Raw genomic sequence first — 26,845 nt, forward strand, 5'->3', positions numbered from 1 at the left:
GGCGCTGGGGCAGGTTTTCTCCGAGTACTTCGGTTTCCCCTGCCAATCTTCATTCCACCAATTGCTCCACAATCACCCTCACCTATCATCTGGGGCTGGTACAATAGGCCAGAAGTGGCCGCANCTTGACTAATTAAAATTTAATAAACCAAATTATTTCAGTTATTCCCGATGACGTCATTGGATTTTTCAATTGACCTAATCCTTCCAGCCGCGCTATGGCCCTGAGAACGACTCAGCCTCTAACAGAAATTAGTACCAGGAATCTTCCTTGGATAAAAGGGCGGCCGGCACCGCCATCTGTGAGCCAATTGTCTAGAAAATGTAGGAACCTCGACGTCTCAGAGCGGGATAGCTTTACTGTTTTGTATAAGATATTGTGACATGAAGCCTGAAAGCCGGGTTAGTAGATCCAAAGTGGAAGTCCATTGCTAGCCAACGGCTTGCCATACACGTATTCTCGCTGCGACGAATGGACACGAAATAATGTATTTCTGGGCAACTGTATGGTAAACACGTTTCGTGGCAGCAGAATAACAGACAAACTGTTCGAGGTGGTGATCTCTCGTCGGTTCGCCCCAAGTTATAAAAGAGAGTTCATTCGTGAATTAATTGATTGGTCAGAGGGTACAAAGGAGTGATTCGTAAGGGAGTCGTCGTTCAAGTCAATCAGACTAGAAGAGACGACCGATCCGTAAATCAGAACCAAGTCAGTCACAGTGGAAGAGAAGACCTCGTAGTCCAGTAAGAACTTTAGCTAGTCTTAGGCAGTCGTTGATTCCGAGCTGTTATAATTGACTGTAATTGTAAGCAATGCCAATAAATCCAGTCACCCCATTCAGAACCCTTTATTTTCTTCACGCAAACCCCTCATTCGTGGCAATATTTACACATGTTGCACCTAGAATAGCCTGAAGGTGGCTCAGCTAATGCTCGGCACGAAGGAAAGTCAGTAGACTGAACTACACAGACTACTGTAAATGTAACGACTGCTCCTGCTAGTTCAACGGCAGTAGCGCCTTGTAGCGGAGTGTTAAAGCGAGAATTGGCAGCACATGTGAACATTTACCTCAGGCGTGAGCACTTCGTGGGAAACCTTCGTCAGAACCAAAGTGTCCACGCTCCTCAGATGATTCAACAGTTCCTGGGGGTCGTCGGTTCTGATACCGAGCTTCTCACCCAATCTGAATGCCATGCGTCTAGAAGAGTTCGTAAATGCCCAGAAATTTAGAACGGAGCCGCTCTCTGCAATTGCACGATGGAATAGCCCTGTAAGAATGAGACAGAGTACAAATTTAACTTGCTTTGGTACATTGTGTATAATTAACAGTTTGAATATTTAATTAAGAATTACCAACGCTTAGAGCCGTGAAGAGGGGATCAGATCTGATACCCTGCAGTGTACATATGGGAATGCCACCTGTGTACGGGAAGGGGGGGGGGCGCTGAAATGCTATTGATTCACCAAGCATTTACTTGACACGTAGGTTTTCGTCGATTGGACGTACTGTTTGAAGGGGGCGGAATGTTTCTCGTGAAGTTTCTCTTACTTTCACGTCACCCTCAACTTAAAGTGATTCCGCTAGACATCGGTAGCGTAACATTTTGCCGCGAATCGTGTGCCACATCGTTACGCTAAGCAAGTTTCCGTTTCCGTATAAACGGCATCTGGATCGTGATACTGCAACAGAATATATGCAAGTAGAAGTGTATAAAGTGTAGCTGAATTTGTAGCCTCGGCAACTGGCGGCCACCATCACGCAGCAAGCCGTCATCATCAAGGAAGTGCTTCTGAGACCGCGCCATAGCTCAAGCGGTTAGTCGCTGGCTTCCCACCGCGGCGGCCCTGGTTCGAGCCCGGGTCTGGTCAAGTGGGATTTGTGGTGGACAAAGTGGCGCTGGGGCAGGTTTTCTCCGAGTACTTCGGTTTCCCCTGCCAATCTTCATTCCACCAATTGCTCCACAATCACCCTCACCTATCATCTGGGGCTGGTACGATAGGCCAGAAGTGGCCGCACTACAAGGGACTTAGTCCCACCCCACTAACAATAAAAAAATAATAGTTTGCTTCTATAAAATCGTTAAATGGAGTTTTGATAGGTACGAATATTAAGAATAAACACTAACTTATTTTGCCGATCAGAGTGACCTCGCGGTCTAAGGCATGAACCGTCTTCGCCCGCTCAATCGCTGTGGTCGTGGGTTCGAATACCACTCGAGGCATGGATGTCTGTGTGCGTGTGTTCTCTGTATAGGTAGCGGCCTTGTGACAGGCTGATCCCCCGTCCAAGGAGTCCTACCGACTGTGTATAGATCAAGAAACTGAAGAAACGGCCAAGGCTGAACAAAGCGCTGTAAAGCCATAATAGGATAGTTACTTATTTGAGCAGATTTTAGCATGCTGAAGCGAGCAAAAGGTCATGTTGTGTTGATAGAAGACGGACGTAGTGACGACCTTCGTAATGTTTTCAGCAGTTGACAGTTCAGAGTTTTGTTGATTTTTCTAATGTAGGTTGCGTGTCCATCTGTACGTTTGAGTTGCTTGTACTCCAGTTGAGTACGTGACATCTGAGTTTGTAGTGATGGACTTAGCTTCAGTCTTGTATCAAGTTTGACTTCGATGTAACTGAGTGAGCTTTAACAAAATTAATCACTAATGTTATTGGCGACATTTGCAGTGATGTTGGTGTCGGAAATATTTTTCTTTACGTCGAGGGCTTCTTAACAGTAATATTTCTGTCACTGTCAAACGGCATTGCACCATGCCACTGTGCCGTATAGGCTAGACTACGTCCATGACAATTATATAAATTAAATTATTCATACCTTTAGACATAGGAGAAAGCATGTGATATTGAACGCTCACGCCTCCAGCGCTCTGCCCAAATAAGGTGACGTTACCAGGATCGCCTCCAAACTGCACAATGTTCTGCTGAACCCAACGCAGAGCCATCACTTGGTCCTTCAGGCCCGCGTTCCCGGGGACCTCTTCATTCTCTAAGCTCAAGAACCCTGTTTTTGGAAAGCAATTCGCAGCAATAAGCATTTGGTGTAACTGAATAAAGAATTGTGGAAGCTTGAAATAATAGGTGATGAATTTTAAGTTAAAATATTGTCAAGTATAGGGTGTTACGCGTGGCGAAAATAGCGGGTTCTAGTTCGGATGATTGGATTTCTCAGCAGCTTGGTCACAACCTCCCTTAATTGCCATTAATACAGCGCTATCGCTGATTACACATTTTGGAGTCCATCGTGGTGCACACGCACTAGGATTCTCGGTTCCCGCTAGTCGTCTCCTAGCAACGGATCTTAATACAAACTTATCACTTCAAATCACTATGAGGTCTTCTTGCTATTTCGTCTTCAATCGCTCGGAAACATCGGAACTAAAAATTCTTCTGGACTCACTCCTCTAGCTTACGGCTCGCTTGTAACTGACCTTGAACTAACTCTGTCACTGCTTTCACTTCTCTTACAAGCACTCTGCACAGACCCTACGGAAAACACCGTCTCTATTGTTGATGACGTCATCGCTTACGCGGAAGTGTGTTTGCCTAGCCGTTGCTTAGAAACGCGTTGCATAACGCCGTTGTTCCACTGTTTCTCGGCGCGCACGACATACAAAACACAGCCGCTTCTATTGTTGCATGTTGGACCGTGTTTACAGAGCTGTTGCCTGGCAACGCGTTGATCAAATCCGTTAAAATTTATTCATTCCCAATTTAATTAATGTCGCTTTATGGACTGCATGTTTTGAGTGACGTCGGTGAAGAGTGATTATGCGTGATGAATTGGAACATGGGGGCGACGGTCTCTATTTGAGGTGACATCTAAGCACTTCTCTGGAGGCAATGACTAAAACAGTGAAAAATCTCTTCAAAGAAGATGATCTGTGGGCCGAGGTTCGACGGTTAGATCTTCCATATATGAGACAGAAACCCTGAAGCTGCATCGTGACGTTTAGCAATCTGGAAGGCAATCTGAAATTTTTAATTTTAAACAAAAGTGATTATACGAATCCCAGGAGAGCCCACAGGAGCAATCTTTAATATAAAATTTAATTGTTATATTCTTCAGAATTTATGGTTTTACTTTAGGGCATAAAGAGTATGCGGAATGTGTAGCCAGGGCTTTCGGAACTAGGACACGTGGAATGGTGAAGATTTTCCAAAGTTTCGACAAATCTTACAGTCGCCATCTTCATGTGTAATGACTTTGAAAATGGTTTTGTAATCTTTTATCTAACTGTTGGATTAGACTGTACGTGTTGAAGGCAAATACGCGATTGGATAAACAGAGCAACTAAATGCTAGCCAGTGTGCGTATGATTAGTGGAAAAGACGTAGAACGTACGTGTATTTCAGGGAACACACGGCTGTTGGAAAGAGGCGACGACAAATGTTCTGGCAGTCGCTGTCTCCTCACCTCGTCTGAGGGCCACCTGCTTGCCGGGACATTTGTCGCCACGTCTTTTCATTAACCGCGTGCTCTCTTCGCTTTTCACTAACCCCATGTGCGCTCCATCTGCTTACGAGCACACTCTTCTGTTTATCCAATCACAGCTTCACCTCCGACACACCGTCTCATGTGAGAACTTAAGAGCGTAGTAAAGCTCCTCCCAAAGCCATTAATCCTGAAGATGGTAACTGCAAAAACTGCAGAAACGTTGGAAAACCCTCAAAATTGGACATGGTCTACTCTCAAAATCTAGAGCCACGAAACACCAGGAGCTGAAGACTGTTTAGCCCAAGGCGTTGTTCTATATAAAGTAGACTGGCAAATAGCAAGGAAGGCAGTGACGAAATTAATGCACGGTAGCTAACCTTGTGCTCCCAGGCGGTAGTTGATGGTAACCAGCACAACACCTTGCTCCACCAGATAGTCGGCACCATAAGTTCTACTGCTTGAAGACCCGAAATAAAAGGCACCTCCATGAATAAACACCATCACGGGCTTTAAAGAGTCTTCGTTGTCATCGGGTAACTACAATAAGCAAGCATGGCAGTAAACCACAACATGGCAAATTGTCCCGTAGTCGGGCCGCAAAGGGCGTGAAGAGGTTATAGGGAATGGAGCCGTAAGTCCGTTGAGTCTTGTCCTGAACACTACCCCCGGAGGATGGACAGAGCCGGTCCGGAAGTTACGCTCTTCACAATATCCAGGACACCTCTCAGAGAATCCTTACTGCCCCATTAAATTTTAAGAATACAGATGTTATTCAAGGGGAAATATGGCGGATTTGCCATCAGATTAAAAAAAATGTATTGATAGGTCTCTGTATTTTATGTGGTATCTTAAAGGGCACGGATTGTCGAATAGTGCCCCAAATTACACCCGGGATTCGAAGACGTGCCATTTTTCCTGGATATTTTTTCTGAATTCCAACAGTCAGCTCTTTACAGTGCATTGCATTGCATTGCAATGTTTTAATATATGGAGATACAAATGGCATATTTTAGCTTAATGAACCCCTAACTCTGAACAAATGATCTGGGAAGAACTAGTCGCCTACTTTTCTTTCCTATGACAGGGACCGTATAAGAAACAAAGCGTCCAACATTTCTTCTATCGTTGCGTATATTCGTTGCTGCGGGAACGTGTTTACCGAGCCGTTGCCTAGCAACAATATGGGGATACAAATGCAGACACACAGACCGATGGGAGGGATTTATGGAGTAGCCGTTAACATGGGTTCTGGTGCCATATTATACATATTAAATTCCGTAAAGATTGGTTCAGGCACTCAGAAGGTGAGTTCGTACGCGCACTTTTTATTTTTCGAAAATAAGGAAAGCAAGAAAAGACTTGCCCTTCGACATAGGATAACATGGCCTCTTCGAAGATGTTCACCTCACGCATAACATCATGTGACTCAGAATGGAAAGTTCATGAATTTGTCTAGCCACTTTAGTCACGGCTTATGTTTTTGTAGAGTTTACTCATTGAATTCTCAAGATGACACGACTGTTCAGAAAGTAAACTCACAGCATTATCATAATATCGTTTCCAATAGCAGGTTTATTGATCTGGACAAGGTATGTGGTTTCTGTTTGTTCAGTTGTGTTTAGTTGTGTTAGGTGTTAAACATGGGAAGTTAATTAAATATAACTAGTCAAGGTCAGTTTCTACAGTCACTTGTTCTGTGAGTAACCGTTTATGTGCAGCCAGAAAATATATATTTTTTCCGGCGCTTATATTTTTGCTAATATCTGAATGAGTGCTGAATTGCTGTTGTAAACGTCAGTCAAATGAGGAACAATATGTAAACTTTTGTTCATGTTGACTTCTCCTTCACATGGTATGCCAAGGTTGTGAAAATGTTTCGTAGAAGAAGCGCCGCGTCATAGAAATCTGTTAGGTGTGTTTGAAAATAATTGCAAATCCTGATCTGACTTGTGTCAGTGTAGTTGATTTGAATAGAGACCTTGTAAAAACTTGCAGCATTCGCTTAATCAGAGATGGAAATAATCAAGTGTTAAACATTTTAGTACATGACTGAATTTTCAATTAAAATTAAATATTAAATTCTGACGAATCGTTAGGGCGGCCGCACACCAACTGCGTCAAGACAGGCATCAAGACATGAGACAAAATACGCAGTCTCGCTTCATTCGTAATTCGTCAGCATGAAGCTGACGTCAGCATCGTGACTCAGACCGGTGTCCGGCGGTTTTCATAATCTCATTCGTTTCGACTGTGCTCCTTTCTTTGCGTCATGTCGCAGACATCGTGTCTTGACGCATGCCGGTGTTCGGCCTACCTTAGAATGATGCCAGAAATGTTAAAGGGTTGATGCTTCAAGTTTAGCGCAGTGTTTATTAATACACGGAAAACAAATTGCATTAAACGCGCATGAAGAATATAAATTGTCGTCCATCGTGCATTTCAGCTATTAGAATTTCGGTTCGATTTTTCTGCACAGTTGTGGCAAAGGAAATTGTAAATACAATTTATGCGAGAATATTAGTTCTTAATATTATTTATGTTGGTTAAATTCGCTTTCTATAATCCTTAAAAATAATGAAGATTATGCAGATTTCTGATGCGTCTCACCTTGGGTGTGAAGACGTTGAGAAAGAGACAGTCATCTTCTCCCAACAGCAATCTCGTTAGCTCGTTTCTCTGAGCACAAATGGAGCCCTCTGTAGTTGCGTGACGTGTTCCTGTCCATGACGCAGGGGCTTCTGGTGCCTACACAAGTCAAACATTAAGATTGGTATTCGTTAACGACGTCACAGCGCTTCAGGTGGGAACCAAACGCAGCAGAGCACTCAGCGAATATTAAAATAAAGCAAAAATCTGGTATAAATTTGTGACGCTTAATTCTATATTGGAACCTCTAATTAATCAGCAAGCATGCTATATCGCCATGTCACACAACGAACTGGCGGCATTAAAAATATTCATAACAATGAATTCCGCTGTTACTCACGAAGGGGGAGTTGTAAGTGAATGAAGTAAATGCTCGCCGGTTCTTTCTCAACATCCACTTCGAAACTACTGATGTTCTCTGCCGTAAATTATAACAGTAATAAAAATGACTACACTATCAGACAATTCTGAGGCAAGAGATAAATATTTCTCTACGAAAACGCAGTTTAAAGGGTCTCAACCAGTGGCCATTAGTGACTACAATTTTATAAGCTATATTAATCTTTTTTAACAATCTTAGCTCTTCCTTTGTCTAGCTCAATTTAAAAGAAGTGTAACGAGTATAATAACATAAGCAGAAATATATCAATTTCTAACATTCTTATCTACGAAATATGAATCGGAAGATGACGTATTTATAGTCGAAACATGTATACAATTTGTATACATAAAACATTATTGGGAATCATATTGAAAATTAATATGATTATTATTTCTAGTAAAGGCTCTACAATTTTGGACGAAACGGCAGTGTGATCTATTCTATTTCCTGAAAATTATCGGATCTAGTTTTTGTTTCGAATATTTCTAGGCCAGTGTAGAAAATTTTCAAGAGTACGAAGTTAATATGACTTACAACTTAGCGATATGATTCCGACTAATTATCGCAGGTTCTTTAATACTTGAGAATTTTTATCCCTAATACCCAAGGATATATTTTGTTCGGAATTTGCATACACATTTATAGTCTATGTCAAGACTAAATATCAAATTCTTGTGACTAATCTGATGCCACATAGGCCTACACGTGTTACACTTATGTTCTCAGCGGCACAGCCCACGTGGAGTTTAAATTTTGATAGAGGTCAAATTACTTTTCTTCTGTAAGATGGCTGTGACAACTGTTTAGTAATTTGAACTAAAACTGTAAATTTATATGAATAATTGAAATGAATTTCATGTGATGCTATGACATGTTGAATCTTAGGCGCGGAGTCTGATCATGACTGGATACGGCGCTCTGTAATATTGTGTTAAAATAATAATAATAATAATAATAATAATAATACCACTATTTTTATTCTACTTCCTAATTTTTCAGAACGTCATGCGATTGTCCGCAAGAAAAGAATCCAGAACGCTAAACTGATTTTTATGAAATTCTATAGTGTGTAGGGTTTGAGGTTTTCACGGGGTTGACTATGAAGAATGCCGCCCTCTGTAATGTGGCACCGTGTAGAGTGTGTGTGAGCCGACGTTTCGGAGGAACGTATCGCCTCCATCTTCAGGGTAGAAAAACCAGTGTGAGCATGCGGCTGCATGTTTGTGGTGGTAACAACGTTCTTACAAATGTATGGGTAACAGTTTTATACTGCTGCAATTTCCGATCACCTGAGCATTACGCGTTAGCTCAACACGTTAACACCTGAGCATTAGGCGTTAGCCTAACACGTTAACACCTGAGCATTACGCGTTAGCTCAACACGCTAACGCCTGAGCATTACGCGTTAGCCCAACACGTTAACACCTGAGCATTAGGCGTTAGCCCAACACGCTAACACCTGAGCATTACGCGTTAGCCTGAGCTACACCTCAGTTGCACATGTAACATTGACTACACGATATTAATGAGGCCGGTGAAGGCCCGAAACACCGTGCTTATACCTTGGCACTGTGGTACAGTTCTGCTCTGAAGATGACATAGGGTAAAAGACAATTATTCCTGTGCCTAATCAGGCACCACCCAGTGAAGACGCAACCCTCTGCCTAGATAAGCACTACACAATGACTATGTATGGGGGAGTGCAGATGGAGTCCTAACTCCACGGAGTGTTAAACTCTGCACTAGATGTGTGATCTGATTCGTGTGTTCATCAAATGTGCATTGTCTTATCAAAGATAAATTTCTCTCGCCAGAATTTCATTCATTACCTTGAACTTCAGGTCACCAACAGGTGGCTTGGCATACGGAATTCCCAGAAAGCCTGCAAATCTGTTTTTACTTCTAGCAGACGTTAATATTTTACCCTGGATCAAACCTTGCTGCACTTTTACTACAGGTTTCACCGAAGATTGCGTCACTGACACGAGGAGACTGCACGTGCCTACAAACACTAGCACCGCTATGGGTAACCGCTGGCCTGCCATGTCTTCAGGTCTATGCGCTGGACAACAGGGCCGAGTTCCGTTATATACCGCACTGACACTTGTACCTTGGCCGTGGATGAAACGTGATTTGCTTGCGACATCCTTCGGTTCTAGTAATGTCCAACTTCTGAACCTTAGTGGCAGAACCAAGTAGGGTTAGCCTTTAGTGCTGTACCTGGATAGAAAGCCTATGGATTTATTTAACTCCCCCAGGCAAGTCCTTAAACAATAACTTGAAAGTTAACCGCCTCTTCTGTCCTCAGGTTTTCCTTTGCTGAGGGGGGAAAAAAAAGCGGTCTCATGAGATCATCACTGTCAAATGTAGGACTAATAGAGAGAATTTCACGAAACTTGGTATGAATTTTGGAGGTCACTCCAACGACAAATTTTTAACTTCCACGAATCAGTTATACCAACATGTCGCGTGTACGATCTTGGGAACTTTACCGTTAGCACCTTTTGATATAGGATTCTGCAATAATGCATGAAAATGGAATTACAAAGAAATATGCATCACGTAAGATTTGAGGTTTTCACGGCGGTGACCATGAACCGGTCGGTTCTCACGGTCTCTTCGCCTGTGGATTTCTTATATTTTTCCTCCTACCCTGAAGATGGAGGCGATACGTTTCTCCGAAACGTTGGTTAACACCACATATACATGGTGACAAATCACAGAAGACTGCTTTCTTCAAATATGCATCAGTTTCTAATGTAATTATTCTGTAGAATTTGAAACGAGAACATGGCAGTTGTATTAATTACATATTCAATATTGGATGTGATGACGATAAATAATTCACTTTTGAAGCAGTACAAATCGAGAAGCAATTCCAGCCACACCCGTCCTGTCACTGCCCACTCGACGCCATGAAATAACCGCCAATATACAACATACGCACGGAAGGAGCGAGGGAAAGTGCGTGAACTTGGTTTTGACGGTACTGTGAGAGATCTCTTCAATTGAAGCAAGAGGAGACTGAATGGAGTTGCATAGTGAGGGGCTTCATAATCTGTGTGTTGGGATAAGTAAACGGAGGTGAAGGTGACGGCCGGGAATGCAGCACGCATCAGAGAGGTGTCGCTAAACCTGAAGGAAAGAGGCTGCTTGATAGAACGGGTAATAATATTAGAATGAATCTTAAAGGAATAGAATATGAATCTCTGGATTGTAGTTACGTTCCTCAGGATAGGGATCAGTGGTATGAACATGATACGAGAAGGCGAGGAACTTCTTGGCTTGAGGACCGACTGCCTCTTCCTCAGGAATGACTCTTCTGTATTGTCAGTTAGTTATGTTCGCATGTGCGATTATGACGTTCCAATGAAAGTTGCTCTCGCTGATATGAAATGTAGGCTTATAAATATATTAGAATGCAGACCTTGCAGGAGTAAGACTTTAAATGCCTAATGTTATGGCAGCTATGTGAAGACCGGTTTACTCAAGCACAAGATGTTATATTTATCGAAAGGAAAAGAGTGAACGTAACGCGCAACACGTGATGTTTTCTACGTTCTCGTCTATAGCTCTCTGTTTGGAAAAACTTTCGATTTGATTATTAAATTATCAGGAAAAATGACAGGCGTTCTTTGGTACATTTAAATAAAATGACAGTGTTATTACAACATTTATAACTTCGATATCTTTACAATTCGTTTAAACTTAGGAATTGTGTACATCTGGAAACAATATTGGGCCTCAGATATCTCTCATACCTATGGAGCAAAATGCATATGGGACTCTGTAAGCAGAGGACAGTAAGGCAATTAGACTATGCAACACATCAACAAGAGTAGTTCGGTAACTACGTTTCTTTCTTTCAACTGAAGCCAGTATCCGCGCCATGGCCCAAGCGGTTAGTCGCTGGCTTCCCACCGCGGCGGCCCGGGTTCGATCCCGGGTCTGGTCAAGTGGGATTTGTGGTGGACAAAGTGGCGCTGGGGCAGGTTTTCTCCTTCCCTTTCCCCTGCCAATCTTCATTCCACCAATTGCTCCACAGTCACCCTCACCTATCATCTGGGGCTGGTACAATAGGCTCCAGAACTCAGACACATAAACCAATCAGCCAGTCTGCTGGAATATATGTTGCGGACAGTCACGATAGCTACTAGCAGTTCACCGACGTTCCATAACCTTCAGAACGTTACGTTGCTGAATACCTGCTTGGACTTCTCAAACGTATCTAATGATGTCATGTTACGTTGTACAATGACTTTTGTGATGCGTGCAGTAAGGATGTAAGTGGCATGCCGTAATAGTGAAAGGTTACCGACTTCGTGAGTCCTCTTACGGAGAATGCAGTATCAACAACAAAACGGCTGGCTAAATCCCGCGCGTTGCATTATTGCATTGCTTAAATTTCTCATTTAACACTTGGGGAAAAGAAGAATTAGTAGGAATAGTAATAACAGTAGGAGTAGTGAAGTTTATTAATTGTAGGGTTCGTTAGTAGTATTGGTAGTGTCAGTAGCGGTGTCCCCTTATGGCTCTACAGCCCAATACACTTTGACCGCTTCTTTTTTAAATTTTTAATATATACACAGTCGGTAGGACTCCTTGGACGGAGGATCAGCCTGTCGCAAGGCCTCTACCTATACACAGAACAACACACACAGGCATTCATGCCTTGAGTGGGATTCGAACTCGCGATCCCAGTGTTCAAGCGGGCGAAGACGGCTCATGCCTTGGACCGCGAGGCCACTGTGATCGGCTGGCGGTGGCGGCGGTGTCGGTGGCGGCGGCGGCGGCGGCGGTGGCGGTGGCAACTTCATTTCTTAAAAAAAAAACAATTATATCTCTCGTTTCGGTTTCTGTTGTTGTGCAGGGTTTCAGAATTTGAGTTCTTGTACGTGTTCCATTAGCCTAATAATTTTAAACAGTTTCTCTCGAAGTCTCCGGTCTAGAAAACCGAAATTAACGGCCGTGGGGATTAGTTGCGCTGACCACGCGACACCCTCTATCCGCAAAAGTTGGCACTAAACTTCGGCAACAAGCGGCGGTCGCTCGGTCGGTATAGTTCGCTTGAGGACTACAGGCCACGGAGTTTGTTTCTCTCGGAGTCAGCAGAAGCTGAAGGCGGACAAACTGTCCTGCAGCAGTTTCTTGATCAACCACAAGCACAGATCCCACGTGAGTATGAAGATGCAGTACGGATACTGAGTAAGGGCGATTCATTAAGTTTCCTTCCGCTCCTGGTTGACTAAGTGTACTTAGCGTTCTCAGCTTCTATGGACTGAACGTCGCTACTCACAGGTTAGCCTACTGCTTCATATTTAGGACTCTTGGTTTCAATTGCTGCCCACGAGGTCTCTGTCGTCACTCAGATTCTTAATGGCTGCCCTGAATGTCGTACTGTGGTACCTGAAAATCGGCCATGAATACTTTCTCCCGCGTCCCTTGCCATTCATCATTCGCAGTAATCCAATCCTTCGGTGCTGCATATCAGTACAAACGAGTAACATTTGTGTATGAACCCAAGCCCAAACGGATCCACTAGCCAACGTCAGTGTAATGTGATTACACAGAACAGTAGTTGAGCTTTCAGTAAGCAAGCTTGCTGGCCGCGCTGTAGCTCAAGCGGTTAGTCGCTGGCTTTTCAGCGGCGGCCCGGGTTCGATCCCGGGCCTGGTCAAGTGGGATTTGTGGCGGACAACGTGGCGCTGGGGCAGGTGTTCTCCGAGTACTTCGGTTTCTACTGCCAATCTTCATTCCACCAGTTGCTCCACGATCACCCTCACCTATCATCTGGGGCTGGTACAATAGGCCAGAAGTGGCCGCAGTACAAGGGACTTAGTCCCACCTCACTAGCAATAAAAAAAAGCAAGCTAGCTTATTCGAGACGTGAACCTAGATAGCTGCTCTTTTTACTTTCTTACATTTTATAAATAGACAAGATGCACTTCTTTTCATCTCAGTAAAGGTTTACCAATTACAAGCGTGTTACAGCTGATATTATTGGAATAAAAATAAGCAGTTTATGTTCTCTGCCTGATCTTCAACTCTTATATATATTTTCGCAGACTTACCCCATTCTGTGAATTTGGTGTCAGGTTGGGATGCTTGGAGAGAAGGTTGAAGTAGTTGTGTATGTGTGTATATATGTATGTGTTCAGAAATTTAGCGCTATCGCCATTCTACGCACTTGCAGTTCACTGTTGCACACATACTAGGATTCTCTGTCTTCCCTAGTCGTATCCTGACGACGGATTTCACAACAGTCTCACTGAAACTTCAAATCACACGTGAAGTCCTCTTGTCACAGTTTAATTCCTTTCCTTCCATTTCTCCTCAATCTCCTTCGACTGGCATTTCCAGAACTCGACCCAATTCTCGATTACAACTGGCTGTTCTACTCAACTACTCTGTCTCTACTACTTGAAGCGACCTTCTTTGACTCTTTATAAACTCTCGACACTTATCTTACTGAAAACATAGCATGTGTTGTTAAGGAAGTGTGTTTACTGGTCCGTTACCTTGCAATGGATGTCATTATCGGGTGCGCGTTGTGTCACGGGAATGTGTTTATCAAGCCGTTTTCACTAACGCACAGTTACACTTACAAACGGCTCGAGTCTCTTGACCCTTTACACTGTCCTCTCGTTGTCAGGAAGGTGTATCGCTTCAAAAACACAATTTAATTAACACTCTTTTTGCCTGCTCGACCACGGTCTGAAATGCAGCATAAATATTACGTGCGTATTTTATTCACTGCATAAGTACTATATATGTGATAACAGGGATTCAGAATTAGATAAATGCCAATTAAATTTAATGAAGTTTTTCCTCAAATCCCGCCTTATATCGAGTGTCTATTGTACTTCGAATGTGTAAGCAATTTTCCATGACGTACATAGAACCAACCGCCTTTCGTCAGGAACTCACTGTGCGCATGCCCTCTCCCATGTACATAGAACATATAATCGAATTGTGTTGTGGGCTGCGCCATTTGCAATATGGAGGAGATGGTAAATGTGTGTAAAATTTTAATTCGGAAAACTGAAGGAAAAGGAAAATTTCTCATATGGACACTTAAATGAGAAGACAACACTAAAATGTATATTGAAGTCCTAGAGCGTGAGAATGTGAACTGGATCGACCTGGTTCCGGATATAGACCAGTTGCAAATCTTTGTGACCGTAGCAATGAGCCCTCAGGCTCCATAAGAGTAGTAAATATCCTCGTTAGCTGAAAAACTATTGGGAATGTAATAGTGACTTATGAAGGAGGATTCAGTTCTACGGAATTTGAATGGAGCCGGAATAAGAGCCCTTTCATAAGTATAGTTGTTAACTTCATACAGTTTTCCCAAAACCTAATTATTACCTGCCTAAATAACCACACGCAGATAAACAGCTAAAGTATAACTCTGCCAAAGAGGGTAAATACTTAAACAACAAATGAAGTCTTTGTAAGATTTGAGGTTTTCACGGCGGTGACTATGAAAAAAACAGTCTTCTGGGATTTGGCACCGTGTATATGCGGTGGTAACCGACGTTTCGGAGGAACGTCGGTTAACACCACATAGACACGGTGCCAAATTCCAGAAGACTGCTTTCTTCAAATGAAGTCTTGCAATAAAGATGAAAATATAAAAGCCGCCAATACCGAATACCAGGCACTATCCTGAGCCAGTTTAATCCATCGTTCCTTGTGAATACAATGGTTGTGAAAATGGAGACAGAAAACTGGAACTATTAACTCTCTTGCTTTTATTTAAAATTATTCTCTACATACAATACACGTCATTCTTATAGATGATGCGTTTGGCATGAAAACAGAATTGACTAGATAGACCTCATTATAGCATTTCATAATCATACAAAATGAGTAGCCTCTGTGACGGAGGTGACAGACGTGTGCATAAGCTCCTCTTGCAATATTAACACTGTCATCGTGTTAATATTGTTACAGTGTTCGCTTCACGTTTGCTTGTTTAACTAACAGAGAGGCACTCAAGTAAAAGCACTTCCTCGTCCTTAACGATAACAGCTTCAGCAGGAAGAGACGAACGTTTTAGAGCGAAGCGAGCAGAAACTGCCTAAAATATTTAAACGTTGTGCGTTTCGAAGCTTGGCTCGTAAGTCTCATAGTCGCACACGTTTTTTGTTGTTTTCCCCACTTCGGAATTTCACTCTGTAGTAATTTACTCACTGATGAAAAGCACGCGCACGCACAGTGCTGTTATGTAAAGGTAAATATTTTGAAATTTCATCTGCAGTTCAACTCCCAAGTGGATATTTGTTACCGATCGCTAATTACTGAGGTCAACGTTCTCGGCTTATCGAATTTCTACAGCTGTCGGTGGAGTTTTCTTTTAATCTTGCCACTGAAAAAATGTCCTTTAAAAAACCAACCGGGAATTTCCTATTGTTATTTCATTCTCTTACTATTCCTTCATCCTCCATTTTGTTTTTCTTAGATATGAGGAGTCGAGGCCCCTTGACGTTTAGCGCCATCTGTGAAGACTGAAAGTAACTAAATCCCCTTTGAGTGCACAGCATGCACACATGCTCGGTCCCACCGTCAATTTATTTGGCTCGGGAAAGAACTTCTCACGAGACGAAGGAGTCTGATTCCAGATCAAGTTGTTTCGAAACAATGTAAACGCTTCAGTTTAAACTGTCAGGAAGAACGGATGCACCTAACGTTTTCTTTTCCTGATATTGTATTTAAGCATCTTGTTGCACTTATATATGTTTTATTTCACATATATTTCCTGCTTAAATGGAACTTATTACATAGTCACCCTTCTTCCACATTACACGGTTCGGCTGTCTACGGCCATCATCAGGTGTCTTCTGTGTTGCTAAAATTGTTGCACTGTATGTCAAAATTTCGTATCGTGTGTGAACGCGATGTTTCATGATTAAAATGAACTGACTTTAATTAAAACAAATTCATTAACATCCAAATATTTTACTTATGGCCGTCCTCTCTTCTCACGCCGTCTCAGTCAGTCTCGACTACCACCATATTGTGACAGGATCAGTATTATTATCTTCCATTGCAGAAGGTAAATGCACGAAATTAATAAATACAATCATGCGTTACGTCGGACGAACGTATCAACTTTAGATGAATTGAGCAACTAATCAAACATTAGTTTCCTCAGTGTGCGCCTGCTAAGCTGGAAACCAGTTGCCTGCTTGAAATCGGCGACATATCTCGGAAAGTGCGGTTGCGTTGCGGTTGCCAGTTTCCTTGGTGTGCCCTCGCCCTAAAGGAGACAAGACTCTGCAGCCTTTTCAAATGCCTAATGTCCTTGGCAATAAGTTATTACCTCATTCATTAATACATTCATTGGGTTTCCAAAGAGTACGTGTAAGTCATGTTTATTGGCGTACAAAACGTACAGATTTTCTTACACGAAATGGAAATCTGCAGCCAACATTAGCTGTGTGTTTTTAATTATATTTTATGATGATGCACATTCACCAGAAATTCAAAGCCCTCACTGCCATGGAAGACTGTAGTTAAGCTTTGCAATCTTTCTTTTTAATACAATTTCTTTTCAACTGTGAGCGGCGCGACACTGATCAGCCACTGTTTAAGTACATTACGTGTAAATTCACCCATGTCTGTTGTACATATTGCTGCATAAAAATTATGTAAATGCTATATGCTACATTATGCTACTTGAATGTATGAGGGGTGCGCCTTCTTGGCCCTTGCACCGCGACCACAGCGATCTGTTGTGCCTTCATGTCATAAATTAAAGCGTATAATGTGTCATGCTGTATCTTCTCATATTCATGTGTGCTCAAATGTTTGCAATATTTCGGGCACAGGACCCCCCATGGGCCCCCAATAACAAAAGTTGTCTGTTTTCATACTTGAGATTTCTGTTATCTGCCCTTTCATTTTGGGGTTTTATGCAGATACATCCACCTTATAACTTGACAGTATTATTATTATTATTATTATTATATTTAATCTGTTGTTTGTAACTTAATGCCGTGCAACGCGAGGTGCTGGTATAATCTAAAATTGTTTTCACTTCCCTTGAGTTATTCTAGTTTGCTCTTGTAACTTCTCTGTAACATTATTTTTTAGAATAAGAAATTACTGTAGAGTAAAATCGTGTTTGATGTTGAAGATATATATATATATATCTGGTCTAATCGATGTAATACTTTATAGTAACATATAGTCTTAGTAGTCCGACAGCTTTGGGACCAAGGTACCACCTGACTACGAAAACCGACGGATTACTGAAACAAGTGGGAAAAAATTATTGTTATTTCTGTATTTTTTTTTTCTGATATCATATATCATAGCAAGTCTTTAGCCAAATTAACAAGTTTTTCACCTTTGTTAAATTTCTTAATTATTTCCGCTTTAGCACTTGACGTTTTATATTTACGTTTGTCAGAACTGGACATCTGCAGCACACGTTAAGTCCACGCTATATGAAAACACTGTACAGAAATGCATATTACTGAGGAACTGAAATACTGTGTAAGAGCGAGGGTTTAAATAAATCAATTTGTCAGGCTCCACTGAACACAGGTCAGCCTCTGCTGCCTGTAGAAACCTGCACAAGGTCACGGACGCCTGTGTGGCGCCTGCTGCCGGATTAGTGGACGTGTCGGACTAGCACATGGCCGGATTACCGAGATTGAATTGTACTAGTAAAATTATTCACGAATATTACTTTAATAATTGCTACGTGAAACAAAATGTTATGTGTACGAGGCAGATGGAGTGCGATATACACGTCACCTGTCGCTGTGAAAATTTAGTTTAGAATAATATATTGCTAATTAGAGGAAACCCAGACTCCACGACATTGTAACCGGACTTACTCGACTACTGCCACTTCTTTTTCAAAGCGCAGCTGCTATAATAATTAATGTTCCCATTCTAATGAAGTAGACTGGAGAGGTTTCAGCACGCCATGCTGATGTAATGACATTCGAAAGCCTACTCACATAGCGAACACTCGAATTAATTCCGTCCCTGACAACTGACTTCTAGAATGAGTGGTTGGAGTTGTTATTTCATATACCTTACTGCTTTTTTGATCTGATCACAAAGTGAATAATGTTAAAGGAAATGATGCTAACTATGCTACCTGCGCATGCCGTGTTATTCAAGGGAACTCCTTTGGAGGAGCTTTCGAGTTGTGCGTAGCGTAGACTAGTTCACATATCTGACTCCTGTTGTCGAGACGACTGAGTTGTATTGTCGCAAGAAATCTGGGTGTCCGTACGCTGCAACTTACCACGTCTGCGGCACGAGCCAAACAGATAGCCGTTGAACAGCCTACGGAAAGTGAGACTGGTTACGTACAGTGCTAATGGGTTAAAGCACGGATTTGAGAAAAGCAGGTAATATGTTATGTTGTCAAGAATCCTATAGGGCAACTCCAGCCTGTCCAGATTAAGGGTTGTAGCAATCCTTCCCCACAAGAAGAAGGGCACATAGCTGATGGTGAAAACCACGCAGAGAGCAGTTACAACTTTCGCGCCTCGGTTACGGGCTTCCTCGTGTACCTTGTGTCTTGCATCGCCCGGGATATCCTTGGCGCTCCGCTTCAGTCTTCTTGCCGTTAGCAGAGTGAACACGAACATTATACCGGGCAGCGCGAAACAGTATACAAGGAACTCGTGAAGAGAGACCACTTTGGCAGACTTGCGACCACTCTTCTCGGCAGGATTGTCGTCACAGACTTTCTCGCGCAGTGTGTCCGGCAGTACGATGCTTGACGCTGCGGCCCACACCAGAAGGATGTAGGTTACGGTAATCATGAGTGAGCTTAGGCGGCTCCTTGCTTTCAAACTGTGGAACGCTGGTAATGTGGCGCAGAACCTTTGAGCGCTCAGCGCTACAACAGAGAGTGCGCTGGCCGATGTGAACATACACCTCAGAGAGACGAAGAGCACACACACGGGTTCACTCAGTCTCACGTAGGATGGGTAGTAAAAGCCGAAATATTGCAGTGGTAAATTGAATGTGAGATTTAGAATGTCTGCCATCACGATATTGAAAATCATTATATTTGGGGCAGTCCGAATTTCCTTTTTCTGCGCAAACATGAATAACAGAATTGTGTTCCACACAAGACCTGTTAACAAAATCAATATATACAATGGAGGATCTATGTAGTCACGAAAAATGATTGTTGTTTCCAGTTTCTCCATTAGTGATTTTTGGTAAAACAGACTTTGTCTCGTGCTCTCCAGCAAGCTCATACTACAGTTTATGTAGGGGAAGTTATTAATCCAGGTAATAATCATTGTTCCTCTGTGATTTTGCGCGAATAGAGACATATTTATATATTTAACAGATTCATAAATTGTTTCTAACTTTTCCAAGTATTTCTGTGTCTCTTGTATTGAGTACACACCGATATCATAGTCATAAGTGTCATTAAATTGTTCGCTAAGTTTCATAGATCGTGTTTTGAGATCCATCAAGGCGGAGTAATTCGTTGAGGTTTCGTATATAACCGTAAGCGCTTCATATGAGTGTTCTACACGCTCCAGTTCTCGACTTTGGTTCTCAGACGTGATGTTGGTGAGAGAGATTGCTTGCAGCCACGCCTTCCTCTTGGCCACATACGTCCTCGTCACCTCGAGGGCAGAGAGACCCTTTTCTTCGCTGCCAGTATTGAGGTAGTCAAAGATGTTGCTCCATGCTATATCGCTCTCCTTGCTGAGAGCTCTATCGTCGAGGGCCATGTTCTGGAGTTCTGTTCCATCGCTACTGCGCACGCCTGAACTCACTGCGACCACCATGCAGAGCTGTGGAACGACACTGATTAGATTTGGTTGGCACAATACAGACAGAAATTACAGTGTTCCTTGTGGAGGTTCAGGTCTGCAAGAGCAATTATTTGACAAGAAATAATTATGTCTTACCCCGTGCTTAAGAGTGTATGGTGGTGGTGGCTTGTTTTGGGGCGCTTTCTATAAAGCAGACTATGTAGAGCGGAGTAGTAGGACTATAGATGAAGAATGTATTGTTAGGATTTCAAGGAATGATCGAGGTCTAATTGAGGCGTTACGCCATAAGTCTCTGTTCCTCCCTTAATGTCGGAAACCAAGTTTCACACCTACTCAGAACCACAGGCAAAATTTTCCTTTTTATATTCTAATTTGTATGTTTTTATACAGCAGACGAGAAGATAAAAAGTTCTGGACTGAATGGTAGCAAGCATTACCCGAGTTCAATCTGATCTTAATTTCCTCCTGAATCAAATTTTGATTTGTTACTCTAGTTTCTAAGTATTTGAACTGTGCCACATTTTAAAGGACCCATTACTTACCTTCATGTCATTATTTTGGTGACGAGAGAGCAACAGAGTCATGATAATTTTGCTCTGCATTCTGGTGAGGAGACAAAGGGTCTCATCACCAGACTGCAGAGCGAAATCAATATGACATGAAGGTAGCTAAAAAGAAAATGCAAAAAAAAAAAAAATGAAAATATTTGGGAACGACAGCAACACATCAAAATCTGATTAATGAGTAAATAAAAAGCAGATGTTATCAGTTCACCAATTTATAGATGCCATACATAAAACATAGCGTTACTTCATAGAATTTCGGAAAATTATCCTTCATCAGAATGAAACGAATAACATACAAGCATAGGTATAGGTTCATTGTGATCGTCTCTTTCGGAACCAAACTAAAATAATGACACGGCTTTTCTTCACAGAATATGACACGAATGCTTCGTTAAAATATGTTATGACGTGGTTAGGACCTACATCCGCGCCTTATTATGCAGACTCACAGCTGTTGATTTGTTATTACTTTCAAACTGAAGTTAAATATTTCTTCAGTCGTTCGCCATATTGCAATTTCCTGTGCACAATCTGAACTTAGGCTCATATAAAATTTCACACACGCACAAGCACATGACGCCATAGAAGGACAACTTTCTTTGCAAGGTTAACATTCTACATGTTCAACTCCCTAGTCAGTCTTTGTTAGTTTACAGGAATAAGTACTGTGACAAAGTAGGCCGTATTTTAAGCTAATTCAGTAAAGCACTTTAACACGTCATAAAACTTTACCTTGTTCCTTTTACCTTGAGAAATATCGGCATGGCGTAGCGCATCTGCGGTTTCTGATCTCCTTTTGCTTTCATCGCGAAGAAAGACTCGTTCACTGTCGTTTCGAACCCATGACAATTTTAATACCAACTTCATATTTCATATCCTTCAATGCTTTATTTTCGATCGGTGCACTTGTATTGTATAGGTCCCTGTGTTCTCTACGCCTTCTTGGGTGTCACTGCCAAATCAGGATACTTGAAGTTGTGCTAAGTAATTTATTGGTATAAAATCGCCATTGAAAGCCAAGCGAACCGTTTCAATCACAAGAAAACTTCAAAGCTGTTTTCTCTCTCTAGCAACGCTCTGGGGTCTTCTTCACACGCTCGAGTGCGGTTTCGCTTATGAAGGTCGCGGAGGTGACTTCAGGCATGTCACAACGGCAAAGGAAACTGAATTTGTAATTAGATTTCGTATCTTAAGGAAGAATAGAAGAACTCGTATTCGCGTTATGCAGCTGCGCTTCTGGCCGCGAACTTTGCACAGGCCGAAATATTTTGTAACGAATGCTTTTTCTTGTTTTCTTTTCTATGTTTCCTCTTCTTTATTTTTCCCACCGACGCCATCAGCATTCCACTCGTACTGAGCCTTCTGAAGCGGTGTAGTTCAGGGTTGCGATCCAATTTTCGGACAGAATAAGAGCCGGCGAAGCATTGACAGTAAGTTCACTTCCTTTGGCCGAAACGTTTTAAGCAGTGGGAATATCATATTTTAATTAACCCCATGAAACAGAATTTTCCCCAAGAAATTATAAATCTCCTATCCAGTCATGAAATTCAACGTATTTTATGAAACCCGACGGTTCAGTACAGTGTTCACAAAAACTGTTCTGACGCCAAATTAAGCCAATCAAAATCATGTCCAGTTTCTTTAAGACACACCTTAAAATTATTCTCACTTTGAAGCTTAGGTCTCCGAACTGGACTATTTCTTTTGAGGTTTTTCGTTACAGTCTTGTGTGCATTTCTCACCGCTTCTGTGTCACGTACAACTGCTATGCTACAAACAAACAAACAAACAAACAAACAAACTCCTAATTTTTAGTCAGGAAGCTAACTATACCGACCGAGCGACCGCCGCCTGTCGACGAAGTTAGTGCGACCATTAGCGGATAGAGGGTGTCACGTGGTTAGCGCAGCGAATCCCCACGGCCGTTAATTTCGGTTTTCTAGAAAAAAGAAGCTCAAAGAGCTAATTAGTTTTGTTAAAAAAAAAGTGGGTTTTCTGACGTGAAATTATGGCAAGATATACTTTCTTCGGTGCATAATTAAGCACCGTGCAGCTAAAATATTTGAGGAACTAAGGTGTAGATCCACGCGTTCTAAACCTCCCCTTCTTCATACTCGGAGTAACAGTGATCTGCACCAGCGTTAGAGGACGCTAGGTGGAAACAGAAAGCAGCATGGCTGCCTGGGCTCGCAGCCCAGTCACACGCTCGTAGCGATCCCGGCTCCATCTCCAGAGAGATCATTTCACAAGAATACAGCACATTTTAGTTATTCGCTTTAATTCTGCGTGCAAATCACGTATCGCCATGGCGACGCGCAGCATGTCTAGACCACCAATATCACGTAAAAACAATCCAGGCAAATTTATCACCAAAGAATGTTTGGGGACATGAGATAGCGTGCTCCGGAATACGAGGGGGTACCAAAAAGAAACCGAACTTTTGTTTTTAACTTATTTATTCAAATTTTAAGCACAAACCTTCAATCCCCTTCAAAGTGCTCTCCACTTACACTAATACACTTGTCTAGTCTTTTATTCCATTTTTCAAAACATTGTCTAAATTCATCTTTTGAGATGCTTGACAGCGCCACCGTCGTTTTTTCCTTTCATGTCTCTTTTCATTCGAGGAAACAAAAAAAAAAAGTCTCACGGGGCAAGATCGGGTGAGTATTGAGTGTGAGGAACAGGGGTCATACCATTTTTGGTCAAGAATTGTCGTACAGACAGGGCTGTGTGAGCAGGGGCATTGTCATGATGGAAAAACCAGTCACCCGACTGCCACAAATCTGGCCGCTGAGCTCCAAGTCACTCCCGACAGCTCCACAATTTCTTCAATGGTCCGTCGTCGATCTTCCTTGATGATTTCACAATTTTTTTCAACATTTTCATGTGTTCGGGCCGTGGAAGGACGACCAGAACGAGGTTTGTCATCAGTTGACATTTCACCATTTTTGAAACGGGAAAACCACTCAAACACTTGAGTTTTCCCCATAGCATCGTCCTTGTACGCCGTTTTTAACATTTCAAGAGTTTCTGTTCCACTTTTCCCGAGCAAAAAGCAGAATTTCACTGCCGCACGCTGTTCACGAAAATCAGCCATTGCAGAAACGACGATCACACAAAACAGTTGTCACTATAAACTCTGCCGAAACTAGTTCTTACCTTCTAAAGCAACGGTAGTCTGCTTATCTACTCAGGAATGTTAGCTCTATGCGCTCATAGCGGCAAAACGCGGTACTACAAAAGCTCTGCCCACAAAATTTAGTTCGGTTTCTTTTGGGTACCCCATCGAAACACGTTACAGTATCTTTGTATCACTATATAATCGAAATGTATTGATGATTTATAGACCGTAACTACATGTAACTATAGCGCTATCGTTAATTCATACACTCTACAATTCACTATAGCACGCACTAAGTCTTCTCAGTCTGATGTATCTTCACCGGTTGTCTGGTAACGGCTTCCAACAGCGTCTCTTCGGCGTATCCTCGGCTTCCGTGTTCATGCTCATACTGGCCGGCGACTGTCTCACAACTAACTAAAATCTGGACTTGTCCTTCTTATAACACATGGGCACGGACCGCGCAGAAAACACCTCTCGCAACAGAGTCGGGGTTACTTTGCAAGTGGCGGTTTACCGCCAATCAGACTCACGACCAGTAATTTTATTTTCCAACTGAACACTTGGGTGGGTTTGTCGTATATAATATCTGCTGGGTCTCGCCAGCGCAGTCATTCTTAGGTCCGAGTCCCACGGAACTCATGACCACATTTTACTGGAGGGCCAGGTCACCGTATTTATATCCTCAAGGAACAGGGTGGTCCGGTTATATCACAGACGCGCGCATTACGTAGCTATCGCAAGGACCGCGTAGAGAACACCGCTTCCCAGTTTCTCCATTGTTGCTTGTTACAAGTCTGTTGCCGTTATCGAGCAACGGGTCTTCATACCACAATACATATTCATACTTGTTATACTTACTCTTATTTCAGCGTTTCTGTTGAATTATAATAGGCTTCATATTTATTCTTGCGGTACGAGTCAGTCAGTTTTAACCCGGTGAATACTTCCCAGGGCGCAGTCCTTGCACTCGGCACCCAAATATGTTGCTACTGACCTTCCATCCTGCGTAGGGAATATGCGACTATCAAAATTGAATTTACATTAGTTTCAAATTTGACCATCTCTGTGGTCTAGTGGTCACAGTTCCTGGCTACAGATCCACAGGTTCCGGGTTCGATTCCCGGTGCTACCGGATTTTCTGTGAAGTGGTGGGTTTGAAACGGGGTGCACTCAGCCTCGTGAGGATAATTGAGGAGCTACTTGAATGGAAAAAGTAGCGGCTCCGGTCTAGAAACCCGAGATTAACTGCCGTGGGGATCCGTTGCGCTGACCACGCGACACCTTCTATCCGCCAAAGTTGGCAGTAACTTCGCCGACAAGCGGCAGCCGCTCGGTCGGTATAGTTGGCTTGCGGACTAAAAGCCACAGAGTTTTTTAGTTTTAAATTTAGTCCTTTGAAGTCCTGCTTCATCTAAAAATACTTAATTACAAAGGCCAATCAGTTAATAGTGCAGAAGGAATTAATTTTTAAAGTTAAAGCAAGCTGTAGTAATCACTGTGCCTTGAACGGCAAATTTAATTTCATGTTTAAATACATTCCTCAGAGCTTGGACCGTCGCGATAAGCTTTGCAGTTTAAGTGGACTTCAGCTTGTGCCGTTATCAGAACAAGGCACTGTAAATGCCCTTAAAAACTTTGGTTTATGAATTGTCAGAAGTACACGAACATAATGCAATAAAATTTTCGTGTAGTCGAGAAAACTTCCGCCCATAAACTGATTGGGGAAGAGACATTGCAGACAGTGCACGTCTGTCCCGCTCTGTACCAACCGTAAAGTACTGCCCGAGAACCATGACCACAACGGGAAAACGTCTGCGTGGTCAGACCCACTTCCAGGGGCAGGTGAATCCTCTGCAGTCCGCGAGTAAACCGCTGAAATAGAAACATTTGCGATTCAGTAAGAGGTGAAATGGTTTGCATGTAAAATTTTGTTTCCTTGACCTGCGATAATGCATTGTCCAGGGAACATCATTATTTCAGTTGTAGGCTCCGAGACCGGCTATCAAACTGGGATTAGTTTTGTGGATTTCCTCATTTCTCCAGACAAATGCTAGGTAGGGCCTCAAATTAGGCTATGGCCACTATGGCGGATTTTTGTACGTTCCAGCACCTTTGAGTATGAGGAAGTGTTTTCTAATTCCGTCACGTTTGTCTGCATGTATGTAATGCATTTGCGTTTATGTGTGTCCCTTGCAAACGCCTGCAGTGTTTGACGGATTTTATTAATAATTAAACGTTTAAGAGTTTATTCTTCATATGTCATCCGGGGAGCATGAAGAGTCCATCTCCAATAATAGAGTCCCTTCAAATGGGCCACCAAAATAAAATGGCCATTTTCTGGAAAAGACTTTAAAGGTTTTGTACAAATTTCGGTAACTTGTGGGACCAGCGCCCTAGGTACGAAAACTGCATAGCTGATATCTTCACGAAAATGGCGATAGGTGCAGTAGAGCCCAAACATTTCTGCATCGTGCAAATGCCCGAGCAACAGCCAACATTGGTTTACTTTGTACCCAAGCTAAGCCATGCGCAGAAAGTGTGCGCAATGTTTCTTCACCGATTTTTTCCCCTTAAATTGTAATAGTGTTTTGGAGGCTGTTGTTAGTTGCTGAATATGCAAGATCGGAAACGTGTGTAGAGCAGCATCCCTTTTGTTTAGTTATCTCGGGAAGCGGGGGAAATACGGAAGGAAGGCCGCGCCATAGCTCAAGCGGTTAGTCGCTAGCTTCCCACCGCGGTGGCCCGGGTTCGATCCCGGGTCTGGTCAAGTGGGATTTGTGGTGGACAAAGTGGCGCTGGGCGGCATTTCTCCGAGTACTTCGTTTTACCCTGCCGATCTTCATTCCATCAAATTCTCCATCATCATAATCACACGGGGCAGACTACAATAGCCCAATCAGTGGCC

At 42.6% G+C, this 26,845-nt stretch overlaps 1 protein-coding gene across 1 annotated transcript in view; it reads right to left on the reverse strand.

Moving 5' to 3' along the window:
- The window catches only part of LOC111869373, a 48,369-nt gene extending 26,093 nt beyond the window's left edge, over positions 1 to 22,276 (reverse strand). The window contains exons 1-6 of the mRNA XM_033753416.1: positions 21,546 to 22,276; positions 19,015 to 20,265; positions 7,054 to 7,191; positions 4,824 to 4,983; positions 2,827 to 3,012; positions 1,070 to 1,269 (exon numbers count right to left, since the gene is read on the reverse strand). Of these exons, the coding sequence (XP_033609307.1) occupies positions 1,070 to 1,269; positions 2,827 to 3,012; positions 4,824 to 4,983; positions 7,054 to 7,191; positions 19,015 to 20,265; positions 21,546 to 21,680 (2,070 nt within the window). The 5' untranslated portion in view covers positions 21,681 to 22,276. The remainder of the gene's footprint in view (positions 1 to 1,069; positions 1,270 to 2,826; positions 3,013 to 4,823; positions 4,984 to 7,053; positions 7,192 to 19,014; positions 20,266 to 21,545) is intronic.
- Positions 22,277 to 26,845: the final 4,569 nt, after the last annotated feature.

The sequence above is a fragment of the Cryptotermes secundus genome, unplaced genomic scaffold (assembly GCF_002891405.2).
Source record: "Cryptotermes secundus unplaced genomic scaffold, Csec_1.0 scaffold630, whole genome shotgun sequence".
In the NCBI taxonomy this organism is placed as follows: Eukaryota; Metazoa; Arthropoda; class Insecta; order Blattodea; family Kalotermitidae; genus Cryptotermes; species Cryptotermes secundus.